At 40.8% G+C, this 15,634-nt stretch overlaps 2 protein-coding genes across 3 annotated transcripts in view; one reads left to right on the top strand and one right to left on the bottom strand.

Annotated features, from left to right (window-relative positions):
* LOC146630651 (multiple PDZ domain protein) overlaps positions 1 to 4,197 on the top strand; it is a 43,977-nt gene extending 39,780 nt beyond the window's left edge. The window contains exons 35-43 of one of the 2 annotated variants that reach the window (XM_085356008.1): positions 98 to 245; positions 338 to 409; positions 542 to 665; positions 790 to 830; positions 1,083 to 1,205; positions 1,947 to 2,051; positions 3,004 to 3,107; positions 3,290 to 3,413; positions 4,051 to 4,197. In XM_085356008.1, coding sequence (XP_085212134.1) covers positions 98 to 245; positions 338 to 409; positions 542 to 665; positions 790 to 830; positions 1,083 to 1,205; positions 1,947 to 2,051; positions 3,004 to 3,107; positions 3,290 to 3,413; positions 4,051 to 4,197 — 988 coding nt within the window. The remainder of the gene's footprint in view (positions 1 to 97; positions 246 to 337; positions 410 to 541; positions 666 to 789; positions 831 to 1,082; positions 1,206 to 1,946; positions 2,052 to 3,003; positions 3,108 to 3,289; positions 3,414 to 4,050) is intronic. The other variant, XM_085356009.1, reaches the window with a different exon arrangement.
* Positions 4,198 to 9,112: 4,915 nt separating this feature from the next.
* Positions 9,113 to 14,709, bottom strand: tyrp1b (tyrosinase-related protein 1b). The gene is made up of 9 exons (XM_085356010.1): positions 14,696 to 14,709; positions 13,446 to 13,801; positions 13,091 to 13,199; positions 12,087 to 12,300; positions 11,516 to 11,720; positions 10,116 to 10,283; positions 9,630 to 9,809; positions 9,402 to 9,548; positions 9,113 to 9,318 (listed from the first exon to the last, which is right to left on the bottom strand). The coding sequence occupies exons 1-9, from the start codon at positions 14,707 to 14,709 to the stop codon at positions 9,113 to 9,115; spliced, it is 1,599 nt and encodes a 532-aa protein (XP_085212136.1).
* Between the last annotated feature and the right edge of the window lie 925 nt (positions 14,710 to 15,634).

Consider the following 15,634-nt stretch of genomic DNA (forward strand, 5'->3'; position numbering starts at 1 on the left):
ATCAGGTGTGACATTATGCAAAACAGCCGGTGCACAGGTCACATTATTTATAAGCCTGGGGCAGGCACAGCTTTTGACCTCTGTTTTCTTCCAACAGTAATGACACTGGCATCTTTGTGTCAGATATCATCAGAGGAGGTGTAGCAGATTCGGATGGCAGGTTGTTGCTAGGCGACCAGATTCTGTCAATCAATGGGGAAGACGTGCGTGCAGCATCACAGGAGCGTGCACACACGCTTCTGCAGGTCTGCCGTATTCACAGTTTATAAATAAATGAACATAGGTAGGCATTTTCATGGCCAGCGTCATTATGTGAGATGTGTCACTTTGCTCTCAGAGTTGCAGTGGAGGAGTCCACCTGGAGGTGGCTCGTTTTAAAGCCGGGGTGCAGTACACACTGCGGAGTCAGGTAAACTGTTTATCTTGCCTACGTATTTCTTTAGTGATATGATTCCTAGTGAAATTATAGTTCAGACTGTAGTTTGTAGGTCAACTATTGCGTTTATACACCTATTTTAACGATATTACTCTGTGAACGTAGGAGTACCTTAAGTTGTGTTTTATCCAGAGCGAAGACTCTGACTGCTCCACGCTTACACCCTCAAGTGTATGCGATGGTTCTTTTGGCCACCAGAGGGAGACAGATAACAAAATAGAGAGCTACAGTGAGTGTCAACTAAGTTCTCGAGTATCGTCTGAGTTACAATGTTGAGTCCAACAATTTGCTTTGAATGGAAAATATACTCTTGCATCTTTTTATCCATAGTTATGTGTCATTCTCTTCTGCAGCATTCAAAGACTCTGACATCAGAAAAGTGATAATAAAAAAGGTAAAACACTCTTATAGTAATAAAAGCATTGTCTTTTTGGACCCCATACTGTACTGGAGAAACTGAGTAGTGATAATTTAACTTATTTTTAGAAGTTACAAATTAGTATAAATTAGTTATATACTGAAAACAACCTGCTTCCTGACTGGATATCATGCTCCTGTAACGTTGGGTGTTTATTTTATGCTCGAATCTGCCATTTGGAAAGGTTGCAAATGTGTGTGTTTGTGTGTCTGTGCGCAATCACTCCAGGGTCCATACGACTCCTTGGGCATCAGCGTAGCTGGAGGAGTGGGCAGTCCCCATGGCAACCTTCCTCTTTTTATTGCTACCATGGATACCAATGGACTTGCTGCCAAAACACAGAAATTACAGGTGGGGAGTGACCATGTATATACACCAGTGCGTGCATGCATGTGTGTCTCATGTATGCTTCACATTGTGACTAGTCGAGTGTGGACTGGGCCTTAAATAAGGAAAATTGCACTTTCTTACTCTTACTGTGTCCCTTAGAGGCTGAAACATCTGCAAAAAGCTGTAAACTTAGACTCTCTGGTATGCATTGATGAATTTAAGGGAATCATAAAAAATAAGGTGAAGGAGGCACAAGATACCTTTTTCTTTAGAGGTGACTGATGTTTTACTGTGTATTCTTCTGTAATCGCAGAGTGCAGGAGTCATTTAGAATCTGAAGAGGCCGTTTTTCCTGGTTAACTAAAGGTTACCAAAATGAACTTTTCCAACACTGAGACAAATATATGGACTGCCTTGACTGTGTTACATATTTATTGGAATAGAAGTCGATATTTTTACATCATTTTCTTCCTGAAATACATCTCATAAAACAAATATAAAGGTTGGAATAGATCGGGATGCAAGGGGCAGAGGACATAAATGTTTCTCCATGATCAAATTACAGACACATGTAACATAAAATGCATTTTAGACATAAATATTGAAAATGAAGTGACATACCAAAAGTAAACCTTTATGAAATCCTGAAGAAAAAAGATAGGGACAGAAAAGAAAAGGAGACTTTGTAGGCAAAAAGGAAAAGGGGGGATAGTGTTAAGTCTAGGACAAATGTGTGTTTGTGTTTGTGTGTGCATCATCTAGACGGGAGACAGGATCCTCAGTATCAATGATGTTTCCACTGAGGGAATGACTCATGTCCATGCTGAAGCCCTGCTCAAGAACACCACTGGAACCATCATTTTGCAGGTACTGTCACAGTGAGACATCCAGTAACTGATATGTAATGCCTGTAAAGGCAGTAAGTTTCTGTGTGATAACGTCAGCAGGTTTTAGTTCTGTTTTGTCAGAGAAACACAGAAATGGTTCACAGCCAGCTCCCCGTAGGGCTTTTTATCTTCTTCCATATTATGACATTGATTTCACACCTCTAAAAAGACTTCTGCTGTAAGGGAAAAAACTATATTTGTGTCTATGGAAGCGCATGTCGCTTGTTTTTGGCAAGTATTTTGTGTTTAAAATAAACATCAAAAGGTTTTAGACTTGTATCACTCCTACTCTGGTAATATTTGGATGGGCATAAGACCGCTGTTGCATTAATAAGATATTTGATCATTGTCCAACTATAGAAATATTAACTTTTTGCAGAAATCCTGATTAATCTGTTGTTAGCACAACTTCTTCTGGATAAATTTGCAATGCATCAGTTTTGCAGATTTGTTTGAGAAGCTTGTATTTTTTGTAGACATGTACTATACACTAGCTCAAATGTTACACGTGTTCTGTTATAATGACTTCTCCTGTGTTGGTTTCATTGTTCTTTCATTGTCTTTTATTGAAGTGAAACTGGCACCTCATGTAGAGTGGTCTGCCAGATTGCCTACTCAGCACAAATAGGCATTTTCAAAGTGATGCTCTGCATACTCCTAAAAGAAAGCTGTGAAGAAAAGCACTCCTGTCTTGCTGATGTCAGTCAGGAGAAACTCACTGTTCTCCAGAGTAATCGCATAAAATAATGAGATATATTTTTAATTACATGTTACTGTCACTATTTGTAGATGTTTTGCTATTCCTTGGATTCAGGCTGTCCTGTCCTGCTTGGATTCAGGCTGTCCTGGTCTCTTCGTGTAGTCCTAAATGGCTAAAACCTTTACACTTTGCACTCATAACATGCTGTTTGTGTGAATCTATGATTGTCTAGGTGGCAGCAGCTTCTCAGGGATGCAGCACACAGAGTAACAGCGATGTGCGCGCATGGTCATTAGGCCAGCCGAGCAGCCTGCCCTGCTTTCACAACAGCCTCTGGTAAGAAGTGGTTCAGCTAACAGTGTCATTTCGTTGTTCTTCTCTCCACTTTAATTAATGAATAAAGACAAAAGCAGGCCTCAAACTTTACTAAACAGTTGGTGCAACACTTGTTTTTAAATGCATGCACATCGGTGCGCTCAGAAGCCAACATCCATTGTTTCGCATCGTATTCTTTACAGCGCTCGCATGTATAAGACCATCACTCTGGAGAGAGGCTCCTCAGGTCTCGGCTTCAGCATTGTAGGAGGTTTTGGCAGCCCTCACGGAGACCTGCCTATCTACATCAAAACTGTCTTTGACAAGGTGAGAAAGCATCTGCCAGGTCTCCTTTTGTTGTGAAAACCAAAGAGTTTTAATGTTGGGAAAGACAGTTTAGCAGCAGTCTGTATGTCACTCACTGAGTCACTCCCTCACATCTTCTCATAGCGTTTTCTCTGTTCAAAACAAAACTTTCTCCAATCATCAGCAATTCGGGTAAAAAAGCAGGCAGCAGGCAGTTTCACCGTGTGTGGTTTTACTTTATATGCGTTGTTGTTTTGTGACTACCTATGTAAGCCACATAAGAGACAGAGATTCTTGTGTGGTTTTAAGTTATAGTGCCTTTTTTGTAATTCAACACCAAAAATAGCAATTTGTCCCTAACGGCAATGCTCAATGTAAGAAACAAAGCAAAAAGGCCACAGTTATAACTTGTTAAATAGCTTTTGTTTTGTAACAGGTGGTAAACTCTTAGTGCCATGCTCTAGTAAACTGCATTATGTCAGTTTTTGCATGATTGCTTTCCTTTGTTTTGTTTCTTGATTCTATTTCTGAGCATCTGTTGCGACCAATTCCTTTGTGATCATTACAAACATTCATTTAACCTCACATTCATTCTTTTCTCCTAACATATGTGTTGCCATATTAGCGTTTAAAAGCTCTTGTTGACTTTGTACTTCAGGGTGCAGCCATTGAGGATGGCAGGCTGAAACGTGGCGATCAGATAATTGCTGTTAATGGACACTGCCTGGAAGGTGTGACCCACGCTGAAGCTGTGGACATTCTGAAAAAGACCAAAGGAACTGTCGTCCTCACCGTGCTCTCATGAGACAACTGCCCACTGTACCTCAATTTAATGACATCTTCCTAAAACAGCTCTGGAGGGCTGTGGTTGTTTCCTATAAAGCTGTAGAGTGATTCTCCTCTTGTAGAGGGCACTCTACATGTCAAAACAATACATATAATTATAAGAAGAGTCTTTATTTTAAGTCTAAATTAAATTGCATTTAATTTGTGAACTCTACCTCCAACTGCAAACACAGCTTTGTTGTATTTACACTCAGTATTTAAAAATATAGCAGAGCATGTCCAGTTAAATCCAGTTAAGGAGCCGGGTATTGAGTTCGCCAAGGCCTCCATCTTGGGCTTTGGGGATTGGATGCCTGAGTCCAGTCTGAGTCCCTTCAGAATGACCACTAAGCTCAGTCATTCTGGAGGGACTCAGAGTAGAGATGCTACTCCTCCAGCCCAGAAGGCCTAGAATGCCATCTAGGTGGGGCTTTTTGTGGCACGTCTAACTGGCAGGAGACCCCCAGGGTGGACGCAGGACACACTAGAGAGATTTTATGCCTCAGGTGGCTTAGGAAAGCCCCAGCAAGAGCTGGAGAAGGAAATAGCTGAGGAGCACCTGAGACCCTGACCCAGATGAGTGGAAGAAAATGGTTGGATGGATAGTTTAGCATTGTTGTGCATTATTTTTCATGTAAACACACTCATCAATACGTTACGTGTTCATACTGATATATATAATTGAAGCCTCAATTGACGGCAGCCTAGTGCTGGATTTTGATTATTACTTTAACAAACAAACAACTCCCAAGACTCAAAATATGCCAACTGCTTCTGCCAATCTTTTGTATGGCAATAGGATGTCTGCTTTGAAAGACTGTTGTACTTTTCTTTTCATTGTTGTGTTCGAATAATTAAAAATGTGTCATGATTTCATGAATATTGAATGTCTTAAGTGGCATGTTGATAATTAGCAATGATAACCACCTTATGTTAAACGGGACAGAGAATAGGAAAAAATGCATTTTGCTGCATCTGTTAGAAGCAGCTGCTGAGTATCGACTGTTATTTACCAGTGTAGTATTAATCAGTGTTTTCATAGTCTTCAACTTTAGCAGCTGTTTTTTTTTAGGACTTGATTTTTGATGTTAATAGTTCAGTGTGAAATTAGACACCGTCTCCGTTTTATATAAATTTATTTACCTGACTTCACACGGCTGTGATACTTATGTTTTTGTCGCTGTAATTAATTTCATTAATATAAGAAGTCACTTCACACTTACACACATGGATGCACACACTCGTTTTCATATCTTAGTGAGGACATCTAATTGACATAATGTTTTCCCCAGCTGCTTACCCTAACCCTTACCATCATTTGTATTTGTCCTCACAAAGATATATAAACATGGTGCACACGCACTGGTATTGTGTAACCAAATGTTCTGTAAGTGATCTTATTAAATGTTATTTGTTAAAATTTTGTATCCAAAACCTTTTGAAGTTCAGGACCTTGTGTTTCTGTTTTTCTTACCTTCTGATTTATCTCCGGATGCAATGTGTCAGTGAAAGAGACGTTTTATGTTATGAGGGGTTTTTTTCATCTTTTTTATTAATGAATATCAACAAGTTATATTTTGTGATTTCTCTCACCGAGTAGGATAAACCTTTTTTTCTTTTTTTTTTCAGTTTTCAAATTTCACACATGCACACCACACACCAGTATCTGAGAAAAGCTCTGAACTGTTTAACAAGGACAACTGAGCTGAAAGTCACATTTTTAATGGATAGAAGAAGCAAGAGTCTTCTTTTCTTTTTTCTTTATTTTATGTTATTTTTTTGCATATTTTTTGCATGTTTCCAAACCAGTGAACTGAATTTCGCCTTGGAGGTGTTTTCCTGTAGCGGTTATGCTCTATGTCTTTATCCCTCTCTCGCACTTTTTCTCCACCTTTGTCTGCCATGAGTACGTATGCGGCATCACTCACGTTTAGTCAAGGTGACAGGATGAAGTGCGTGTTGTGCTTGGAATGACAGGCAGCTCTGAATTACGGAGGAGTCGTGAGGAGAGGAGAGAAGAAGGGGGATGAGCTAGATTAGAGAAAAGGCAACATTTTATAGAAGGCGGAGAAGATCAGTCTAAAGTTTGGACAAAGACGTTTTAAACCTGAGGTCCGACAATCACAGAGGAAGAGGAAACCTGTGACTTTTTTTAAAGGAAAATCCTCAGTACTTTCACTTTAATTACCAGAGTTACTGGTGACAACTTGATAAACAATACATTTGCACACAAATGTCTCATTTAGGAAATAGGAGGCATCTAGGGAGATCCTGTCTGGAGCCTCGGCATTAATCAAAGCCATCTGTTCACATTGCAAGCTTTATTGAAACCCAGCCATCGCGGTCTGCTTTATCCTTCTCCAGATGAACAATTGCTTCCCTGCTGGCCCAAGGAGAAATGGAGAAACGGTGTAATGCTTTTTTTTTCTTTTTTTTTGCATTTCACTTGGATCTTTGCTATAATATAAGAATGATAAACATCATATTTGGTATTTTTTTCACATCCACAAACATTTGACCCCTGTGGATTTCCAGTTTCATACAAATAACTGACAGGGAAGCAGATGAAATTACATCTATTTTTTCTTCTTTTTTCTTTAAGAGGAAGCAAAAGGACTTATCTGCCGTTTTTGTTGTTGTTGTTGTTGTTTTTCAAAACCAGCCTCAAATTTCATGACAAACATTTTTAAGGGGAAGAGCTCCAGCCACAGGGAACAGGACTTTTTTTCCTACCCTTAGTCATACACCATGTAGCACAGTAACTTCTTTGGCTGCAGAAACTGCTATGCATTTTTTCTGCAGATGACTTTCATGAGAGCATGCTTGAAAGGCACTAATGAGCCTCTCTCTCTGGAGGATAGCAGTGGCCAAATGATTGTTCTATGTGTGACTGTCACATCGATCCATATTCATAAACATAGGGGACCGTGTCTTTTTGCTGTCAGTGTAACCTGGTGATACAGAAAGTACAGCCAACGGGTCCAAAAAGTCTTCTTCTCCATCCTTTCCCATGAGGTCCTTTTTCAAGATATCAGCATGCACTGCAAAAATATCCTTTGAAATTCACTCCAGTCAGTGCTGAGTGTTAAAATCTTGATTCCCATAAAGCAAAATGTCCCAAAATATCCCAAAAGGAAGAATTAGGTGCCACTAAGTCCACGTCATTCCCATTAAATGAGCGAATGAGCAGGGCTGAGTTGGCATTTGGCACACAGACACAAAAAAGCGTGCACGGTGGTGTGGCTTATATTCAGTGACATAGCCTAGTAAGAAATAGTTAGACCTAATCATGAAACAGCAGGCAAACACTGGATGACGTCATCCGATTATGAGTTTGAAAACCGACCGAACAATGCTAATTAATTAATTAGTTAGTTAATTTTACATACGGATGTTAAATTACAAGGGTTTCCTCTACATATCATATCTACACACACCTGTACTACAGAAAGAAAGTAAATTTCAAGTGATGAAAGTTCCGTAGTCTACTGTGTAGTTTTTACAGAAATCTTTTTAACGCTTATTCAATAAACCACTGAATTTCTCACGGTTCACAAAAGCTTATTTCTGAAAATTTTTTAGATACTCTGACTAAAAAAAACATGTCCGTTTTTAAATGTCCGTTGATCACCCTCGGCTTAAAAATCTTCAAATTTGGGGACACTGTGGTTAAGTAAGTGTTTGTTTTGGGATGGGGAGTTTCTGCTGAAAATGCAGCTTCACATCAAAAAGATCAGACAGCATCTCCACCCTCCACCTCCATGACGCCCTTGCTGTAGGTACGAGCTTGAAGACTTGCTGTAAGCCTCCAAAGTTGCAACGTAGGATCATAAATTGTGCATACTGTGCGCCTTCGTGGTAATTAGGCATGCAGTGACAGGTGGCCGCCTTTTGTGACAGACAGGACAGGATTATTTATTTATTCAAGGCAAACGATATTATGTATGTAAAACTATCACACACACCCAAAAAAGCCACAGTTATAAAAATTAAAAGTAATAAATCTGCGCCAAAAGGGCAAACTAGTCTTACAACTCGAGGGTACTCGACCGCTGCTTTGTTTTTTTTAATAGCTTATAGGTGTGGACAGTGTAGCAGTTTTATGGTGTCATGGAGATTTAAAATTCCACGGTGCGCTTAAAGTCATATTAAGTTTTGTCTTTGATATTCCCTACATGCAGTTTAAAAAATTAGGATACGAGTGTAAATGAAGAAAAAAAAAAAACGATTTCCTCCTTTCGCAGTAATCCTTTAGATCCACTTGAGGGCGGTACATCTGCTGTTTTGAACACATGGAAATTTGCATGGGCTTGATTTGAGAAGTAACATTACGTCTAAGTGGTGTGATTTGCCAGTTGGCCTGAGGCTTGAGACAAGCAAATTTATGCCTGCGGCAAAAAAGGCCTGTGGTGTTTTCATAAAATACTGCTTGTTCACACAAAAACAGAGTGAGTTAAAAGTTTAAAAAAATGAAAAGGAATAGAAGCATATTCCTATAGAAAGACATCATTTCATCTGCACGGATAAACTTATATTTGTCAGCTGAAAATGGGCAGCGAGGTGGAGTCACTAAATAGTGTAGCTCTGACATGTAGCTTTGGAAGGTTCAGTCCCAGTAGCTGCTCCTATGCTTGCTGTGTACTTATCTGAGCACTGGATATCAGCTCTTGCAGTTATTATAATCTTGGCTGCAGTCTGAAAATCTACTGGATGTGCTCAACAAAAGATCCGCCAGACCCTCTCCGCTTTTCAATTCATAAATGCAGACACACAATTATGCCTGGGCTCAAAACCAGTTCACCTTTATTAGAAGAAATGGAGGAATAATTAAAAAAAGGAAAACAAGGCAAATTTATGTATGTAAATGTTGGGTCCTCTCAAGATGATCAAAAATGTTAGACAACGGACTGTGATTTGTCCAGCCTGCGGTCTTCCTCTGAGTAGCGTCGGTAAATTTCTGCCAACAGCGGCTCCAGGGCCTCGGCAGAGCTGTAAGAGTGAGAACGCATGGCGCAGGCTATGACGATACCAACCACCACCACAACCAGCACTGCAGCAATAACGGCTACGCTGATGATCTCAGAGAGAGTGAAGGTACGAGCTATGAGGGAAAAGAGCGGACGGTTATGAGCAATTCCTGGATTTTGTGGATCTGCACATGCTTACACGTTCTCTGCTTCTCACCCGGCCACTGGACCTCATATGAGTATCCCAGGTTTTCTGGGGCAGGCACAAACATCTCAGCATTGGTGACAGGCGGCCAGAAAGGAACCATGTTGAACCTGCGGTTGTGTCCAATGGGAGCGTTCTCATCGGGGTAAACAGTGTCACCTGAGAGAGTGAAGAATATGTCAATCCATCCATTCATTCTCCAAAGTGAATTTTGTTGTTTGAATATTCGCAAAGGTGTACCCGGTTGATGCCTGCGGAGCCACTCGTCAAAGACTGCATCGGTAAAGGTGTGAAGCAAGACAAAGATGGGATCATTGGGCGACAGGTGAGTCTGTCCACCCGTCCCGTTGAGGAAGAGGTGGGCCAGATTGTGAAGACTGCGGATCACTGGGTCGTACATCCCCTGGGGGGCGCTGTAGCCTTGAAATTATGGAACAAAAAAGGAGAGAAAAAAGGAAAACGTTTAATGAAGACTCTGATTTACCAAAATTAGGAACAACAAATGTTGTGTTGGAGCTAACCATATGTGCATGTGGGTGGAGGATTGAGTGAGTGTTTTTCTGGCTTTGTGTTTCATCTATACACTCACACAGTATTCAGCAGCTTTATTTTCTGAGCTGAGCCCAAGTGAAACTGAATATTTCCTTGGATTGGGTTGATGGGAGAATGCTAAATCTCAACTACTGCTTTGGCTCTAACCTATGAGTCATGTTGAATGTGGATCACCTTCGATGGTGTTCCTGAAGCTCTCGGAGGAGGTGGAGTAGTAAGGAGGGGTATCAAAGGTGTTGATCTCCAGACAGTCCAGCACATCTTTGGGCTCCGGCAGCCTCTGCACCATGGGCCGCGCCACGTTGCCTGCTGGGTTCCTCCTGATGGGACTGCTCTCTGTGCCTTGGAGATGAAGAAAGGACTCAATAAAACTAGGTTGAGTGAAATATAATTAGTTTAAAATAATAAAGATAACTTCTGATTACTGGCACACTAAGACCTAAGATCAGGCACAAGCCAGAGGTCCCTACAGATATGGATTGATTGAAAATGTATTATTTAACCACCTTCTAACTCTGTGTGGGAGACTCTACTAGTTTGATCAGCCTTAAACATGACAGGATGGCAGTTTTCTTTTTTAATTATTCAATAAAAGTCAACAGTAGTGAGTGGGAGCTTTGTGACTGAACAGAAGTTTTTTTTTTCTTTTTTTGTCTCTCTTGCATGTATGATGTCTTTCTCTTTTTTCAGGCTTTCTCTCCTACACACAAGCACATAAACAGAAGGCTACATAACCGAGTTGTCTGTCTGTTTGAAGATTATTCCCTCAGATCAAAGGAACCAGTAGACTGTTAGATTCCTGTCTTCAACAAGCGCATGCACAAATGAGGCAACCCCCTTAACCCAGTTAAGGAGATGTTGCTTGTTGACGCAGGAAATACCAGGCCTGTCATGACTCTCTGGGGGGAATAACAAGATAGATCACTCACATGTTGGCCACTCACGTGTTCAACCTGTTACCAAACACTTTTTTTTTCTTATGACCTCTTTTTATAAGTTTGTTGTTGAGGCTCCACGGGGAAAGATGATTGCCTATTCCGAATGAAAACCAAATCCTTTATAAATTAGGTGCATTTGAACACTGAAAGAAAGGTAGTGAATTAGGCTTGTAATCTGGTGCCAGTACGGAATGAGAGCCAATCCCTGCAAATCTGATCACCTAAAGTCTAGGTTACGCAGCGTTATCTTAATACTGAATAACAATTCTCTTATTCTAGGTTAAATCTTGTGACCAATCAGGAATTAACACTGAAAAACTAGGCTGATTGAATAAAAACAAAAAAATCTTTCAAACCACAGTATTTAGAGATGCAGTGTGTAGTACTCCAGTTACACACGGCAACAGAGAAGGCGATGTTTAACAACTAGAGCAGTTTCAAACAAACTGAAGTAATAGCGAGCAATATCGAATTTAGCACAACAGCTGTGAGCTATTATTTATAGCAGCCTATGTTCTACATGCTCTCTTTATGAGCTCTTTGCCCTCTTTTCTGATGCAGCTGAGACGATGCTGTATGTCAGCAGCGCTCGGCTGCACGGCGAGGTATAGTGTGTGTTTCCGTGACTGTCTTTACTGTTGCAGATGGTGCCCAGAGTGTCGTAGTCATCCACACTCTCGCAGATGACCCTCCACTGTGAGAACACAGAGTTGGGGCTGATGGAGCTCATATCAAATGTGCTCCTGGCTCCCAGCAGGTCATCTGTGCAGATGTCGCATTCGCTGCCTCCAATGGCGAAGTTCCAGTAGGGCAGGGCAAAGGTGGGGTTGCCCAGCATGTCCTGTGAAGATCGAACAGGGGAAGGAGGCAGGTGTTCAGGGAAGGACTGTCTGTAAACAAACTGCTTTCTTGAATTGTTTATTAGAAAAATATGCAGGTTGGTCCTTTTTCTTTTTGTCCTTTATGCGCCCTATTTTTTTGTCCCCTTCCTATATATTCCTGCTTTTGTTTTGCCTTTTTTATTTCCTCCTTGCATTAACCCATTCTCCTTCCGGCTAGCTTTTCACTCAGTGTCAGATCTTTTATTTTTCCATCACCACTCCTCCTATCCTAACCTCCTCATCCATTTCTTTATCAGCCCAGAAGCTTGCTGTCTCTCCTCTTTTCCACTACCACCCCTCTTTCTCCCTGCCTTCTCTCTGCTCACCTGCATGTCTCTCTCCAGTTGCAGCAGATGAAAACGATGCCAGGTGACAAAACCTGGGCCCTCGTGGGAGAAGTCTACACCTCCAAAGCTGGTCTGGCCTGGCCCCAGGTACGTCTTACTGACAGAGTAGTAGTGACTCCAAACAAAGTAATTATAAATGGTGATGTTCTCAAACTGTGGGGTGTTGCCATCAGGCCCAAACAACTCCTGGTACCTAAAGATAAAGGATGAATGTCACGTTGTATTTTTTCCTCCACATTGCCCTGCCTGAATCCTCCAAATTCACCCTGATTGATTTGAAGTAAGAGAATGCGTGGCCTTAGATGAACTATGCATGTGTTAAATGCTCTGCTGTTGCATAAAGCTTTGTAATCTTAGTAGCTCTACAAAGTGTTTTTCACAATTTTGTTTTCACTGATCCATTCAAACACGGCTTCAGAACTTGGGGATGGTACTGGTGAATAACTCACTAATGGATATATAGATATTAATACATATTTTATTCTCTGTAGCTGCAATGCATTATGTGGCATGTAACTAAGAATCTTGAGCATGACCATTAATAACAAGGGGAATTTTAATTGTCTGATCCAGAGGTTAAGAGATTTTCTTTGAGCTGCAGTCAAGAATGGCTTCAAAAATTAACCAATTGCAGTCCTCAGCTGATTTAGAAGGAGGTTATTCACAGATTCAGAAGACTGTAATTCCCTTTACTCGTGCCAAAAGTGATCATTTGCTCAACTTTCTACAGCTTTTAAAGAAAGCTGCCATGAGAAATCCTCTGATTTTACAAATAATTTCAAAAACACAGCATGTGGCTCAGCCACAGATACTGCACATATATTTCTTTCAACCGACTCAGCTGAGTCTGAGCGTGCAGGTCCTTGGGCAAAACATACTGTGTTTAGAATCACTGTTGACCAGAGAATTACAAGGTAAAAGTCAACCCTTTAAAATCATCTAATTGTATTCAGCTTGATTATCATGTTATTTTTTCAATATACCGTCTTGTACAGATGACAAGGTCAGGGTGGACAGTCCTCTTAGCTTGATCCAGAGCATTTACAAACGCCTGCTTCTCAGCTGTGCTCATCTGCATGATGTTTCTCCTTACTGGGGAGAAGTTAATGGGGTGAAGAGAGAGAATGAAGTGTTGTTAAAGTGTGGGGGAAACGAAGGAAGAGTAGAGAAAAGAAAGTGCTATTAAAAATTAACACTTTTTTCCTGCTCCTAGCAATAAATGCTGCCTTCATTCCCCAGGCTGATGTAGACCTGTGAAATCTTGAAGGACACGGTAGAAGATAGAAATTTTAAGTCGTCGTGAATTTTTAGGTCGTAAAAAAGCATCTGCTCTCTTACCCACAGAGATCCTCTGATCACAGTTTGGTCCAGTTAGCCCGTGTCTGCATCGCCCACAGTTGTAGCCGGTGAAATTCCCATTACACCGGCAAGTGCGATTGAAGAATCTCAGCGGCCACCTCTCTCTGTCATCGCGCCCGGCATAAGGGTACTGAGGTCCATGGCGCCGACTGTCAGCCTCAATGGTCACACACTGGCCTCTTCCTGTGCTGGAGCCACACTCGTCTCCTGCTACCCCTGCAGGGGATGGGCAGCACTGGCCGCTCTGCAGCCCCTCAGGAGTGACACACTCCCTCGGGAACTGGGCCAAGGTGAGCGTGGCACACAAGGTCCCCACCAAACCCACACTCCACAAGCTGATAAAGTAGAGAATGAGGTGAAGTAAGGAGTTTTTTAGGGCCATGCAGTAATTTAGATGTGAGAACAAGGTTGGAACAAAGTGCGTGGAAATCTTTTACATGTTGAGAATTGCTGTTATACAGGCCTCCTTCTTTTTGAAAGGACTTGTCTTGTTCACGGTTGTGAAGGACCAGTGACCGTCCCAGAACACATTTAGCAAGATGAAGATTAAAAAAAAAACATCCCCACATACACGCCACATCCACTGAAATTAAGCTCTAGAACAACTTACTCAGTACGTGTTCTCTTGTTAAAGCCAATTGTCTTAACATTATTCCAAAACTTCAGTTCTTACACATCCCTGCAGGCAGCACAAGTCATTATTTATAATTCACAAAGCCATTAGCTTTCAACTCTTACAAGTTCAGAAATGCTTTCAACAATAGACAGCAGGCAATGATTTGCTTGAACCTTTTTTCTTTTTTCTTCCTTTTTTTTGCAGTTAGATTTGCATGCCTTTTGTGCCTTTTGAAGTTTGTTGATTAGAAATGAATGAAGGAGTGGCTAATAATTTGTAATTATTATGAGCAATTATTTAACAACAAAACAGCACCTAAGAAATGTTACCAATATAAAAGGGGGAATAGCTCCACATGTTTGAGCATATTACAAATATTTGAATGCACGACTTAACTAGTCGGCATCACCTGCTGGGTTCTGTGAAAATCTGCTCTGTAACATCATATGAGACAAAACTTCACTTCATCTGCAAAGATGTAGTGCATTAGTCCAGTATGCACTTTTAATTTGTAAAGGCGCTAAAGCAGTCAGTCATACCGCCGAGTTGTATGACTTTTTGGATTCTACAGTTCATTTGGTGAAAAAGGAATCAGTATCATTTGTTCCCCTACCTCTGACTGTACATGCTGCTCCTCTGTTTGCAGAACTGAAGTCCCCCCCCAAGAATCAGCCCGTTGCCCTTCTCTGTCTTAAATAGCTATTGAGCACATGAGCAGGCCTTTGTGGAGCTTGTGCAAGGAGAAACACACACACACACACATACCGTACACACGTGTACACTTGAGGGTACTTGAGTTTTTTCAAAAACTCATTCATGAACCTTGTGATCATGGACCAAATGACGCCAGACTGTGGATACTCACACAAATATTTGATGACATTCAAGAGAAAATTTCTGGGGTTTTAGCCAAGTTCTACATTTATGTAAATCATGTACGTAAGTAGAAGTTAGTTCCATAATTTTGTTTTGTTTTTGTTTGTTTTCACTTTGTTTCTGTACACTCCAAAAGACGATTTTCAAATTAAGCAATCAAGACGTGATTGAGTACAGACTGTTAGCTTTAATTCCAGCAGTTTTACAGTATTTTTACACTAGCACTTTAGGAGATGCAGCAAATTTTATGCACAGTCCCTCGTTTTCAAAGGCTTAAAAATAATTGGACAATTGACTGACAAGCGGTTTCATGGTGACACGAGGCCTGGTCGCTTGTTGTTATTTCATGATAAATGAAGCAAACATAATATCTGAAGTTGATTCAAAGTCCTAAGTTTGTATTTTTGTCACTTTTCTCTGTAGACAAGGAGGTACTTATCACTCTGAAAAAAATCTAAATAAATCTAACAGAGAGACAGCAAAAACTTTAGGAGTGGCCAAATCAACAATCTGGTGCATTCTAAAAAGGATTTCTGCATTTGCCAACACAGCTAACCCAAGAGGCCTGAAAGACCATGCATAAAGTGGATGATGACAGAATTATTTCAACTGTTAAGAAAAACAACTTAAAAAAATCTAACCAAGCTGGGAACACTCTCAAAATATTAGTGATATC

This window comes from Diplotaxodon limnothrissa, linkage group LG6 (genome assembly GCF_057381915.1).
Source record: "Diplotaxodon limnothrissa isolate DT_005_m linkage group LG6, D_limnothrissa_male_GT1.1, whole genome shotgun sequence".
NCBI classification, from domain to species: domain Eukaryota; kingdom Metazoa; phylum Chordata; class Actinopteri; order Cichliformes; family Cichlidae; genus Diplotaxodon; species Diplotaxodon limnothrissa.